This window comes from Podarcis liolepis (assembly GCF_965112155.1).
Source record: "Podarcis liolepis genome assembly, chromosome: 1".
Lineage (NCBI taxonomy): Eukaryota > Metazoa > Chordata > Lepidosauria > Squamata > Lacertidae > Podarcis > Podarcis liolepis.
Window position 1 is genome coordinate 7,497,609 of NC_139554.1, and position 12,656 is coordinate 7,510,264.

Consider the following 12,656-nt stretch of genomic DNA (forward strand, 5'->3'; position numbering starts at 1 on the left):
GCCTTGTGCCGATCAAATCGGCCGCGTTGCCTAGGGACTCGCCTTTGCTCAGCGCTTCCCAGCGGGGAGGTGACAGTGGTTTTCCTTGCTGCATCCCCTTTGCCAGGTTGCTGCGCTGTGGGAACCACCACTTGTGGCTTCGTTTGGCTGCTGGTTGACTAAAATCCCTTATTTTGGCTGCTGATCCCTTATTTTCGAGGCTGCTGGTCCCTTATTTTCAAATCTGTAAGTTGACAGCTATGCTCCCCCTCCTGCTGCGACAAGCTCCCCTCCCCCTGGTTTCCCAGAACCAGCAGAGGAGTGAACAGGGCAGAGGTGAAGTTAGCTTCACATAGGCACAGTCTCAGATTGCTTGGGGAAACCCTGGAGAGGAGGGGACTTAGGCTGTGTGGGGAGGTGTGGACCTTCAGTCTCAGCAACTGCTTCATGGGGGCAAGACCCGCCGGAAATGAATTGTTGTGCTCATTAGGCCTGACACTCCTGTACAGATCGTGTTTTTGCCAATACAGGGTTAACTCCAACTTGGGCAGTGTGATTTATTGCTGGCTCACTCGAGTCACAAATCAAACACGCAACGCTACAGTCTGAGTAATAAGCATCCCTTTATTCGCCGACACCATTACAAAAACTGATTACATTAGCAACCAAAAAAAGGGGGCAGGGGAGAGAAGGGGAGGGGAGGAGTGTTTAATTGAAGGTGGAAGTCAGAGGCCGCTACTCCCCAAAATGTATCTAAGTAAAACAGTGTAGACTGTCAGTATTAAAACGTTACTGTTTACTGCTGCTGTTACCACGTCAGGTGGGTGTGTCTGAACAAGTTTTACTGAGCATAGTAAAGACAAGAGGTTATACGTTCACTGTAGGCTCCAGGAATGTAAAGCTCTAATTTATCCAAACTGTTTTGTTTATTTATTTATTTATTATAAAACTAAACTCTGGAGGTGTCTGCAGAGTCTTCTTCTTCATCATCTTGTTTAAATCAGTAGTCTAACAAGGAGTAGAAAAGACAAAACTCTGTTCAGTGTTTGACGAAGTAGAAAGGGTTGTGAACACATAAATAAGGCTTTAATTTGGCAAAATATAAAATACAGTGCCTTCTGCTACCCCCAAATTAACGGTCTCCCCATGATTTCATTCTGCAAAAGAAGAAGAAACAAAAGAAAAGAAATTTAAGGTAAGGTAAGGTAAGCCTGGGGGGTGCATACGAAAGTAGCTATTGCAAAATACTTTTTTGAAAAATTGTTTTTATACACTGAAAAAGGAGTCCTACAACTTTAGGGTAAAGTAGGGTTACATGTAATTCCTCCAGATAGAAGAAAAATAAAGCGGGAAATGGCATCCCAGGCTTTCACTGTGCCAGTTCATACACTCCTTCCCCAAAGAGGGACACCCAAACATCTTCATTGTACAGCTTTCGCCATATTATTTCATTTATTTATTAAATTTATATTCCCACCCTTTCGCCCAAAGGAACCCAGGGCAGCAAACACACAAACCATAAAGCACCTAAAAAACAAAAAAAAATCTGCAATGCAGATGGGGACCTTGAAAAGGTCTCTACTTAAAAAGGCTTCTTGGAAGAGTCTTTAGTGGGCACTGAAAAGCCAACAGAGGCAACACCATATTCTAAAGGAACGACTCCTTATTGCAGCAGAGCTATTTAATTTTGTGGGCCCTACCGCTTTGGTTGAATTTATACTGTTCTGTTCCATTTGGGAACGGTTTTACTTGTTTTATAAATTGTTAATGATTGTATCTGCCTATTATCATGGTATGGTACCGTTGTAACCCGGCCTGGAATCTTATGGTGAAGGGCAAAAAACTCTTATTTATAAATAAATAAAGAAATATCCAGAAGCCTTTGAAGTTTTAAAAAATAGGAATCAGGATTTTTTAAATAGGGGAGGGGAAAGACACAATAAGCTCAAATTCAAAACCCGCTGAATATTCAGAGCTGACACATATTGAAAGTCCAAAGTGGCGTTTCAAAATTAAAACTTTTCTAAACACACTTTACTGTGTTTTTAATATTTTGCTAGGAGCCGCCCAGAGTGACTGGGGCAACCCAGTGAGATGGGCTGCATATTATTATTATTATTATTTTATTAGGAGGGGGAGGAGCTTAAACAGAATATTCAGAAAGCTAAAAATTCACAACCCCAGACTGCCGTGATCTGAATTATCAAAGTCGTGTGTTTGCAAATGGAACTTAAAAGGAGAAGTTGTGTGATCCCAAGATCACAACAGGCGTGATCCTTCCTCGGAACTGATTTTGAGTCTACGGGAGCAGCCCACAAAAGTCAGAGCTGGGAAAGCCCTGTTGGATGTTCTGGCCAGAAGGGTGAGAGTCACAAGCCATAGTTTTAACTGTCCAAGTGGCTCCTGCAAGCGAGTCAAGCTGCACAATGGGAAGCAACCCATCTCCTAGGACCCCTTGGCAGTTTAACTAGAGGAAGGAATTCTTTTCAACTCTATATAACATGATCAGACCAGACTCAGGATATGGAGGCACTTAGGTCTAGCCTACACATGCAGAAACAACAACACTGTTGAATTGTGAGGGGGTCAAGAGGATTGTACCACTTCAGGCTGTGAGGAAAATATGATTATAGGTAAAACACATACACAGCATTCTTCCAGAGAAGCTTTTCGGTTTAACAGATGAGAATGGTCTGGTCTCAAAAATCCTTTTTCTGATGTGCTATTTTATATTAAGGAGCCTTTAACAATGGTTTCCCTCAACTGTAGCCCTGAGATGGTACATTCCACTCCATACCGCTTCATTCTGCTGCCTGGTCTCCCACAGCTCTTCTTTTTACCAGGGCCAGCCCCTCAGTCCCTTCCCCCACCTCCCAGAAAAGCCCCCAAGAGCCGCGCTCCCTTTCACGAGCTGCATGGAGCGTGTGTGCAGCTCTCGGGGGCTTTTCCCCCAAGGAGGGAGAAGGGCAGCCCATCAGTCACCTCCTGGGGAAAAGCCTGCAAGCGGCGCACACGCGCTCCACATGGCTTGTGAAAGGGAGCGCGGAGCAGAGCCTGTATGCATCCCAGGCTCTGCTCCGCGCTCCCTTTAAAAATATTTTTTTCTTGCATTCCCCCTCTAAAAACGAGGCACGTCTTATGGTCGGGTGCATCTTATGGAGCGAGAAAGACGGTATCTCTCGTAAGAGTTCCATGAAATCTCACAAAATCTCACTGGAAGCTACCACTGCCACAAAACCTCAGCAGCAACGGTGGCAGGCGGGGTACCTGCGGCAGTACCACCCTGTTGTATTCCACTGCCCGAGGCAGCTGCTTCGCTCCACCTCATGGAGCGGGCCGGCCCTGCTTTTTGCCCACCCCCAGGAAATGCAGCTGGTGACCCTCCCTGGAACTCTCCTACCTAGTAGCTGGTAGTGTTCTTTTCCTTTCGCAAGCAGTTGGCTGACTGACGCAAGCAGTTTCTTGAGATGGGCAACGTCCTGGCTCATGGCTACGTTGAGGCTTTTATCGGGCCCTGCCTAGAGGGGAAAGGAGGGGAGAGAAAGCAGTTAGCAAAGAGGACTTGCGGCGGAAGGAACAGCTTGAGAGTGGGCAGGTGGGGAGATTTAACACTGGATTTTAGAGTACAGGGTAGGCAATCAGCCAGAGGCCGAAGGGGCTTGCCATGCCCAGGGCTGCACCACTCGGACATCTCGAATGAAAGGGTGAAGCCCCTCCTTTGGAACAGAACGAAGAGCAAGGCAGGCTGCTGGTCTCCCTTCTGTTCCCCAAGTGATCCCCAGGACACAGCAGGGCAAGGACACTCTCAGGTCCACTGCACAAAAAATAAAATGAAAATAAAAAATCCCTCTGCACCAAGAATTAGCACGCCAGGGGAGAAGGATGGGATAAAAACTGCTCTCCCCTGGCGTGCTACTATTCCATGTGCGTGGATTGGATTATTTTTAATGGAGGGTCATTCGCTCCTGTAACCACCACCACCACCCCTGCAATCCGAAGTGGAACAGCCCAGGTGCAGCAAGAAGTAGGCTTTGATGCAGAAGCCCCAGGGTAAAAGGCCCCCAGGGGCCTTCATGTTAGGTTCCGGCTTGGTATAATTTGCAACCGGGAGGGGAAAATAATAATAACCTGTACAACCTGTGTACAATGAAATTAAACAAGCCTCCCTCCCAAACACTCAATCTCTTATCAAACAACACACCACCTTGCAAGTCAATTTTGCTGTGTTATTTTTCGTTCAACAGCCTAACAGCCCACGGATAGAAGCTATTTTTTAACCTGTTGGTACGGCTGATTATAGTTCTTTATCTCCTGCCTGAGGGTAGAAGATTAAAGAGGTGATGGCCGGGGTGTGAGTGATCCCTGAGAATTTTTCTCACTCTCCTAAGGCAACGTTCCCTTGTGATGTCATCTAGCGGACTCAAGGGACAGCCCATGATATCATGTGCTGTATTCACCACCCTCTGTAGAGACTTTCTGTCCGTGGCTGTCAGGCCAGCATACCGCACTGTGATACAATATGAAAGGACACTTTCTATTGTGGACCGGTAAAAGGAGTTCATCAGTTGTTGTTTAACATTATTCTTTCGCAAGACCCTGAGGAAATGGATTCTCTGTTGGGCCTTTCTGACCACCTGAGTTATGATGATTTTCCAAGTGAGGTCCTCACTAAGGTAAACTCCCAGGAACTTAAAGGGGGAGACTCTCTCCACACAGGCCCCCCTGATAATATACAACAGGGCAGGTCCCCCTCTCTTCCTGCACATCATTGCGGGAGACTTCAACCATGTTGAACTTAAAACAGTGCTTCCAACGCTCTATCAGCATGTGAAATGCCCCACAAGAGGGGACAAGACACTGGATAAAGTTTATTCGAATGTAAATCACGGCTATAGGGCTTTACAGCTGCCACACTTGGGCCAGTCCGACCATATGTCTCTGTTCCTGGTGCCAGCATATATCCCACTCAGGAAACGGGCTCCTACAATAGTAAAATCTGTTAAAATCTGGCCTGAAGGTGCTATTCACCAGCTGCAGGACTGTTTTGAGAGAACCAATTGGGATATTTTCGATCGTTCGGACCTGGAGGAGTACACGGCGGCAGTTCTGTGCTATATCAATCACTGCACAGACACTGTCACAGTAAATAAATCCATCCGGTTTTATCCTAATCAAAAACCTTGGATGAATGGAGAGGTCCAGTGCCTGCTGCGGGAAAGGAACAGGGCTTTCAGGTCGGGCGAGGTGCAGCTTTACAGTGTGGCAAGAGCAAACTTGAAGAGGGGTATTCGACGGGCAAAACTGGATTATAGGCAGAGGATTGAGGATAATTTAAGGAGCAACAACATAAGACAGATGTGGCAGGGGATTCAGCATATTACCAACTACAAACCTAACCTTGGTGCTGTCGACGGTGACCCCTTGCTGGCAGAGGAGCTTAACCTCTTCTTTGCTCGCTTCGAGAAGGAGCCACCTGAGACGCCGGTATTACAGCCACCAGCCCATAGGGGCCCCTCATTCACTGTAGAGGAGCATGAGGTGAGACAAGTATTGAGGATGGTGAATCCGAGGAAGGCGGCTGGACCTGATGGCATCACCGGAAAGGTGTTGAAGGGCTGTGCGGATCAGCTGGCGAGGGTCTTTACTAAGATCTTCAACAAGTCCTTACACCAGTCTATTGTCCCACCCTGCCTGAAGTCGTCAACTATTGTCCCTCTGCCTAAAAAATCCACAATCAGTAGTTTGAATGACTACAGACCAGTTGCACTGACTCCAATCATCATGAAGTGTTTTGAGAAACTGGTGCGTCGTCATATTATTTCCTGTCTTCCATCAACTTTTGACAACTACCAGTTTGCATACAGGGCAAATAGATCCACAGAAGACGCTATCACCACCACTCTCCATGCTGCTCTGTCCCATCTGGAGCAGCCGGGGAATTATGTGAGACTGCTGTTTGTGGATTTTAGCTCTGCTTTTAACACTATCCTCCCCCATAGACTGGTGTCCAAGCTAGAGACGATTGGACTCCCCAACTCCACCTGTCTCTGGGTTTTGGATTTTTTGTCAGAACGTTCTCAGAGGGTTAGAGTAGGGTCACATGTGTCCACAGCCCTTAGCCTTAACACCGGCTCACCACAGGGTTGCGTGTTGAGTCCCCTGCTCTATGCTCTCTATACGTATGACTGTTCAGCCATCCACTCCAGCAACAAAATCATCAAGTTTGCTGATGATACTACGGTGGTGGGGCTCATTTCAGGAGGGGATGAGTCCGCCTATCGGGACGAGGTGGAGCGGCTCTGTGTTTGGTGTGGAGAGAACAATCTGGTTCTTAATACGGCTAAGACCAAGGAATTGGTGGTGGATTACAGGAAAAAAAAGGCGGACATTCAGCCCTTGTATATCAACGGGGAACGGGTGGAGAGGGTGGCGGAATTCAGGTTTTTGGGAGTGATTATGGATCAGGGCATGACTTGGAGCGCAAATACCACTGCTCTGGTGAAGAAGGCCCAGCAGAGAATTTATTTCCTCAGACTTTTAAAAAAGAACAATCTGAGTGAGAGACTGCTGGTGTCCTTCTACCGAGGCTCCATAGAGAGCATACTTACATACTGTATTTGTGCTTGGTTCTCCAGTTGTACAGCTAGGGAGAGGAAGGTGCTCCAGAAGGTCATAACCACAGCCCAAAGGATTATTGGGCACCCTCTTCCACCTTTGGAAGAACTGTACGGTTCCCGTTGCCTTAGGAAAGCAAACAACATCCTGCAGGATCCATCTCACCCGGGATACAGTCTGTTTGCACTACTGCCTTCTGGCAGGAGGTATAGAAACATCAAGTCAAGGACAAATAGACTGAAAAATAGTTTCTATCCAAGAGCTGTGGCCTTGTTGAATGCTGTAACTCGATAGTGAGACCTGGGAGTTTGATGGGGGTGGGGGTGGGGGTGGTTGGAAGGTGGTTTGTTTGGTTGTTGCTGTTGTTTTGCTTTTGTTTTTAAGGGATGGCATCCAATTTCGTTGCACTGGTGCAATGTTGCACTAGTGTAATGACAATAAAGAATCTATCTATCTATCTATCTATCTATCTTCCTCTGGAAGTTCAACACCATCTCCTTTGTCTTACTAACATTTAGGTGCAAGTTATTCTCTAAGCACCATGTAGATACTTTTCAAACCTCCCCCCTGTACGCTGTTTCATCTCTGCCTGCAATTAGGCCCATTATGGTAGTATCATCAGCAAACTTAATAATTACTTGTGGATGGATTAGATGATTTGCAGTCATATGTGTGCAATGAGTACAGGTAGGAGCTTAGCACACATCCCTGTGGGGTGCCAGTGCTAAGCTTCAGGGAAGTAGATATAACAGTCCCAATCCTCACTGTTTGTGTCCGATCCCTCAAAAAGTCTTTAATCCAGTCACAGATGGTAAAAGAAAGGTGCAGATCCGTCAGATTTTTAATAAGAATGTCATTTCTACCTTTGGTTGGAAATGAGTTGGGCCTGCCAATACGCAGCCGCCCTGCCACCTGCTGGTGGGACAAAGAAGCGCTGGGCCTTCGTTCCATTCATCCAGAGTTGCAAACCACACACGCACACAAATACAAGGCGGGTGAGGGAAAACAACAGTGCTGCGTGACATCTTCAGATCTCTAAAAGTGGCCCTCCAACCACCACGGGCCTCAACAGCCTGACACAAACACACTGGGAGCCGCAGTGGTGTAGTGGTTCAGAGCGGTAGACTCGTAATCTGGTGAACCGGGTTCGCTTCCCCGCTCCTCCACATGCAGCTGCTGGGTGACCTTGGGCTAGTCACACTTCTCTGAAGTCTCTCAGCCTCACTCACCTCACAGAGTGTTTGTTGTGGGGGAGGAAGGGAAAGGAGATTGTTAGCCGCTTTGAGACTCCTAGGGGAGTGATAAAGTGGGATATCAAATCCAAACTTTTCTACTGTGCTGGGCCACCCAGTTGTAAAAGTGACGCGGAACAGGCTGGGACTAGGATTCCCCGTTAGCAGCCGTTCAAAAGCAGAAAGTAGTCTAGGTCTCGATTGAAGAAAACGTGGGCAATGTCTAGGCAGAGAGGAGTGCGAAGAGGCGATCTGAACCCATGGCTAATTGGCTCTGCCCTTTTGCTTATCTGCTTAATGAATATTACATCTTCCAGGATCTCTGCAAAAGTGCCGTGCAGGCAGGACTGTGCAGAGCCGGATTAAGCAACAATTCATTCCGGCTGGTAGCCAAATACAGCCATTTGGCCACACACACATACATAGACACACACACCAGTGAAGATGCTGCTGAAGGATTCTGGTAATGCCTGCACATCATATGGCTTTTATATGCCCAAGGTAACACTCACCGTCTGTGAGGAGACGTCACTGTTCTCAATCACATTGGTGTCCCCTGCGGCTTTTCCTATTTCCCTTTCTAGAGTAATGAGCGATTCCTGGGCCTTAAGGGAGAAGCAGCAGAAGAAATACTTTGAGTATTATTGTGTGTTTCATTTAGGAATTGCTTCCTGTTGTTAGGCGCCCCAAGTGATTAACCATATAATGAAAGCATCTAAAAAACAGATACACATATAAAAGCAGGCAAAACAATTGCATGTATAAACACTGGTTTTTTGTGTGTGTGTGTAGACAAGAACAGCACATACATAAAATCAACTCAATTCATCACAGACACCAACTGCGATAAAGACCTCTGTGTGGAAGGCTTGTTGAAATAGTAAAAGGTAAAGGGACCCCTGATCGTTAGATCCAGTCGTGGACGACTCTGGGGTTGCGGCGCTCCTCTCACTTTACTGGCCGAGGGAGCCGGCGTACAGCTTCCGGGCCATGTGGCCAGCATGACTAAGCCGCTTCTGGCGAACCAGAGCAGCGCACGGAAACACCATTTACCTTCCCGCCGGAGTGGTACCTATTTATCTACTTTTACTTTGACGTGCTTTCGAACTGCAGGAGCAGGGACCGAGCAATGGGAGCTCACCCCGTCGCAGGGATTCGAACTGCCGACCTTCTGATCGGCAAGTCCTAGGCTCTGTGGTTTAGACCGCAGCACCACCGGCGTCCCAGTTGAAATAGCAAAACACCAGATATCACTGTGAGCTACTAAGGTTGGGAAACAGAGAATGTCCAGGTCAGGATAAAAAACCCAGAATGCTGAGGACTGTTTTTGTGGGGTGGGGCCTTGTAATGCAGTATTTGAAAATACGAAGCATGGATGCAACAGCTGTGCTTCCAGACACAGGCGTCACGTGGGCTCACTTCAATCAGGAATCCAGGAGTGGCTATGGCTCCCTCTTGAGCATCCCTGGGCAAGCATTTTCTGTGAGACACAATCTCACGAGCTGCACAAATACAGGGCAATGCAAGTGTCCATCTGGACATCTGAAAGTGATGTGCTCTAGGCGATGCTTTCACCCTTCTTCACAAATGCTATCGAGGCAGCCAAAGAAGTAAGCAAAATGGCATCACAAGCAGCCTAAGATCACAGCAGCCAGATAAACCCATAAATAGCCAGAGATTAAAAAGTCTTTGCTTGGTGCTGGAAAGACGGAGGCGGTGGCTCCACAACACAGTCTTACAGTCACATCCTGCCTAATTTCTGAAAGGGAGACGCACACCAGATAAGCATTTCAAGACACCATCCTAATGCACAGAAAGTTTGACATGGCAGAAGGGGACAAAACAGGGCTTTAAAAATAAGCACAATGGCTTTTAATAGCAATGGAATGGAATGATAAAGGGGCCCCTAGGATAATCTAGTCCAACCCCCTAAAATGCAGGAATATGCAGCTGTCCATACGAGGATCGAACCTGCAACCTTGGCATTATCAGCACCATGCTCTAACCAACCGAGCTAATTTTCTCGGAGAAACAGACCTGGGGCTAGGGAAGCTGTTGGAGAACAGGTGAGCTATGTTCCCAATAGCCTGTCCCTTGTTCACAACCTCGAAGCAGCTTTTTGGAAAGGCTTTTCTGAATAGCCTTAAAAAGGAAGCCCCACAGAAAACACACAGCAACAGCGCAGCCTAGAGGTTGGCAAAGGATAGATAACTGTGACCAGGACTTCTCTGTCTGCGAGGGAGCCACAACTGGCACAGTAACTTAAGCTAGAGGAAAACACTGTGTGACACAGGCTGCAGTTGGGCCTCAAGCTACAAAGCACTGTATCTTTGACTCCCCCTAGACCACTTAGACCCATTCCTTACCTTAGGCAAGTCAACTGCTAGTTTCTGCCTCTCGCTCTGATCAATTTTGAGTTTGGATAAAGTCTCGTTCAACTGGGTTTTCAGCTGCAACAGATAAGACAAAGCCAGTTGAGCGCATCCCTCTTGGATGAGAGCAAGGGAATAAGAGGTGGCTACAAGTATAAACACACACACATGAGAAGGAAGAGTGAAGATTAGTCATCAAACATGTACTACAAGGAGAGTTGGGCAGCAAAGTGAGTCCATCTGCAAGACAGATGAAAAAGAACAACTACAGAAAGCTACAGGTAACTATAGAGGTTAGAATCAGTGAGAAAATTCTAAATGGATATCATAGAATCATAGAATCATAGAGTTGGAAGAGACCACAAGGGCCATCGAGTCCAACCCCCTGCCAAGCAGGAAACACCATCAGAGCACTCCTGACATATGGTTGTCAAGCCTCTGCTTAAAGACCTCCAAAGCAGGAGACTCCACCACACTCCTTGGCAGCAAATTCCACTGTCAAACAGCTCTTACTGTCAGGATATGTTATCCAAGCCTCACCAGCCTTATCAGGGCATTTGCACGAAGCTTTTCACAAGTGAGTATCTGCTCCACAGATCAGTTCCAATCATCATCAGTGTTTTGTTTAAGGAAGCCTTAAACCAAAACATCTGGAAGCCACCAAAGAACTGAGGAACAGCAAGTTGACTAAAGCCATTGATACACAGCCTCTCTCCCATTTTCTTCCAGGGAACTCACAGGCTACCCCTCTGAGCTAGCCAGAACATCTGATATCTTCATAATTTTACTCACGTGCATCCAAAATAACTTGTTCTCACCAAAAAAGCAGTACCCCCAAAAGTTTGTAATATTTAAGTACCTGGTAATTTTCAGAGTTTTTCAAATATGAGACCTAATACAGGTTTTTGCATGTGGAGAGACATAAAGGTGAAGCCACCTTCACCCAAAAATGACAGGATGGGAGGGAAGTCACCGTTTGTAATGACATTTTCGTATTCTACGTGACCCTCTGTGATGCTCAAACTTTCGTTCTGGGTTCTGGAAAACTCACAGCGACCCAGCTGGAGGCAGTTCAGCTTGAGAGTTAGTTACCGTATTTTTCGCCCTATAAGACGCACTTTTTCCCCTCCAAAAATGAAGGGGAAATGTGTGTGCGTCCTATGGGGCGAATGCAGGCTTTCGCTGAAGCCTGGAGAGCGAGGGGGGTCAGTGCGCACCGACCCCTCTCGCTCTCCAGGCTTCAGGAAGCTATCCGCTAGCCGTGGGAGACCCAGCTCTCCCACGGCTAGCAGAGTCCTTGCCGGCACGCAGAAGCTTGGGGCGCGCTGAGCTCCGCACGCCCCAAGCTTCGGGATTAGCGCAGCGCTCCGCTAGCCCTGGGAGAGCCGCGCGGCTCTCCCACGGCTAGCGGAGACCTTGCCGATACCCAGAAGCTTGGGGCGCGCTGAGCTCCGCACGCCCCAAGCTTCGGGATTAGCGCAGTTCTCCGCTAGCCCTGGGAGAGCCGCGCAGCTCTCCCACGGCTAGCGGAGACCTTGCTGGCACCCAGAAGCTTGGGGCGCGCTGAGCTCCGCACGCCCCAAGCTTCGGGATTAGCGCAGTTCTCCGCTAGCCCTGGGAGAGCCGCGCAGCTCTCCCACGGCTAGCGGAGACCTTGCTGGCACCCAGAAGCTTGGGGCGCGTTGAGCTCCGCACGCCCCAAGCTTCGGGATTAGCGCAGCGCACCTGGGGGGGGAATAAAAAAAAATTCCTTTATTTCCCCCCCCAAAAACTAGGTGCGTCCTATGGGCCGGTGCGTCCTATGGGGCGAAAAATACGGTATATGAATCAATTCCATAATGCCAGAAGCTTCAGCAAAGCAAGGCTGGTCTGGTTTCTTTTCGATGCCCAACAGGCAGTGGCTCATATGACCAGTAAGGGACTGAATCAGTCTCTGTCTGGGGCACCTAGTGCTTCCCTCTCCTGCCTTGAAGAACGTACTGTCAGGACTGGTCGTTGTCCTCTTCAGATCACCACACAAACGCTTCTTGTTCTTTTATAAAACTTTTTATTGCGTATTAACAAAACATTCTTATAAACAGTTCTTAACTATTATTCCTCAGAGTCACTTCTTTCAGATACCTTCTGAGCTCTGCTTCTCCATGACCAGCCACTCTCAAAATGGCGAAGGCGCCTTTCCCTTCGCTTTCCCGCTCTTTTTTCTAACCTCCTGGCTAGAGCTGGCCTGTATCTCCCCTCCTCCGAATCTGAGCTAGAACTGAACCCTTGCCTTTCCTGTGAACAACCGGTCCCTCCCTGTTGTTCCTCTTGCTCCCTTCTATTAGATTCACTGCTCTCCTCCCCCCCTTGGGGAATGCTTTCTCCCTCTGATAAACTGAAAACCTCTAATTCTTCCCTGACATCACCCCCTCCCCTAAGCCCCCCTTCCTCCTCCTCGCTCTCCTCTGTTTCTGGAGGA

The 12,656-nt window shown here is 47.9% G+C and overlaps 1 protein-coding gene across 8 annotated transcripts in view; it reads right to left on the reverse strand.

Annotated features, from left to right (window-relative positions):
- Positions 1-583: 583 nt before the first annotated feature.
- Positions 584-12,656, reverse strand: part of KTN1 (kinectin 1) — a 112,474-nt gene continuing 100,401 nt past the window's right edge. For all 8 annotated transcript variants that reach the window (XM_083514187.1, XM_083514185.1, XM_083514184.1 and 5 more), the window contains 4 exons: positions 10,193-10,276; positions 8,339-8,431; positions 3,380-3,497; positions 584-1,136 (listed from right to left, as the gene is read on the reverse strand). In XM_083514187.1, the coding sequence (XP_083370313.1) occupies positions 1,132-1,136; positions 3,380-3,497; positions 8,339-8,431; positions 10,193-10,276 (300 nt within the window). In that variant the 3' untranslated portion in view covers positions 584-1,131. The remainder of the gene's footprint in view (positions 1,137-3,379; positions 3,498-8,338; positions 8,432-10,192; positions 10,277-12,656) is intronic.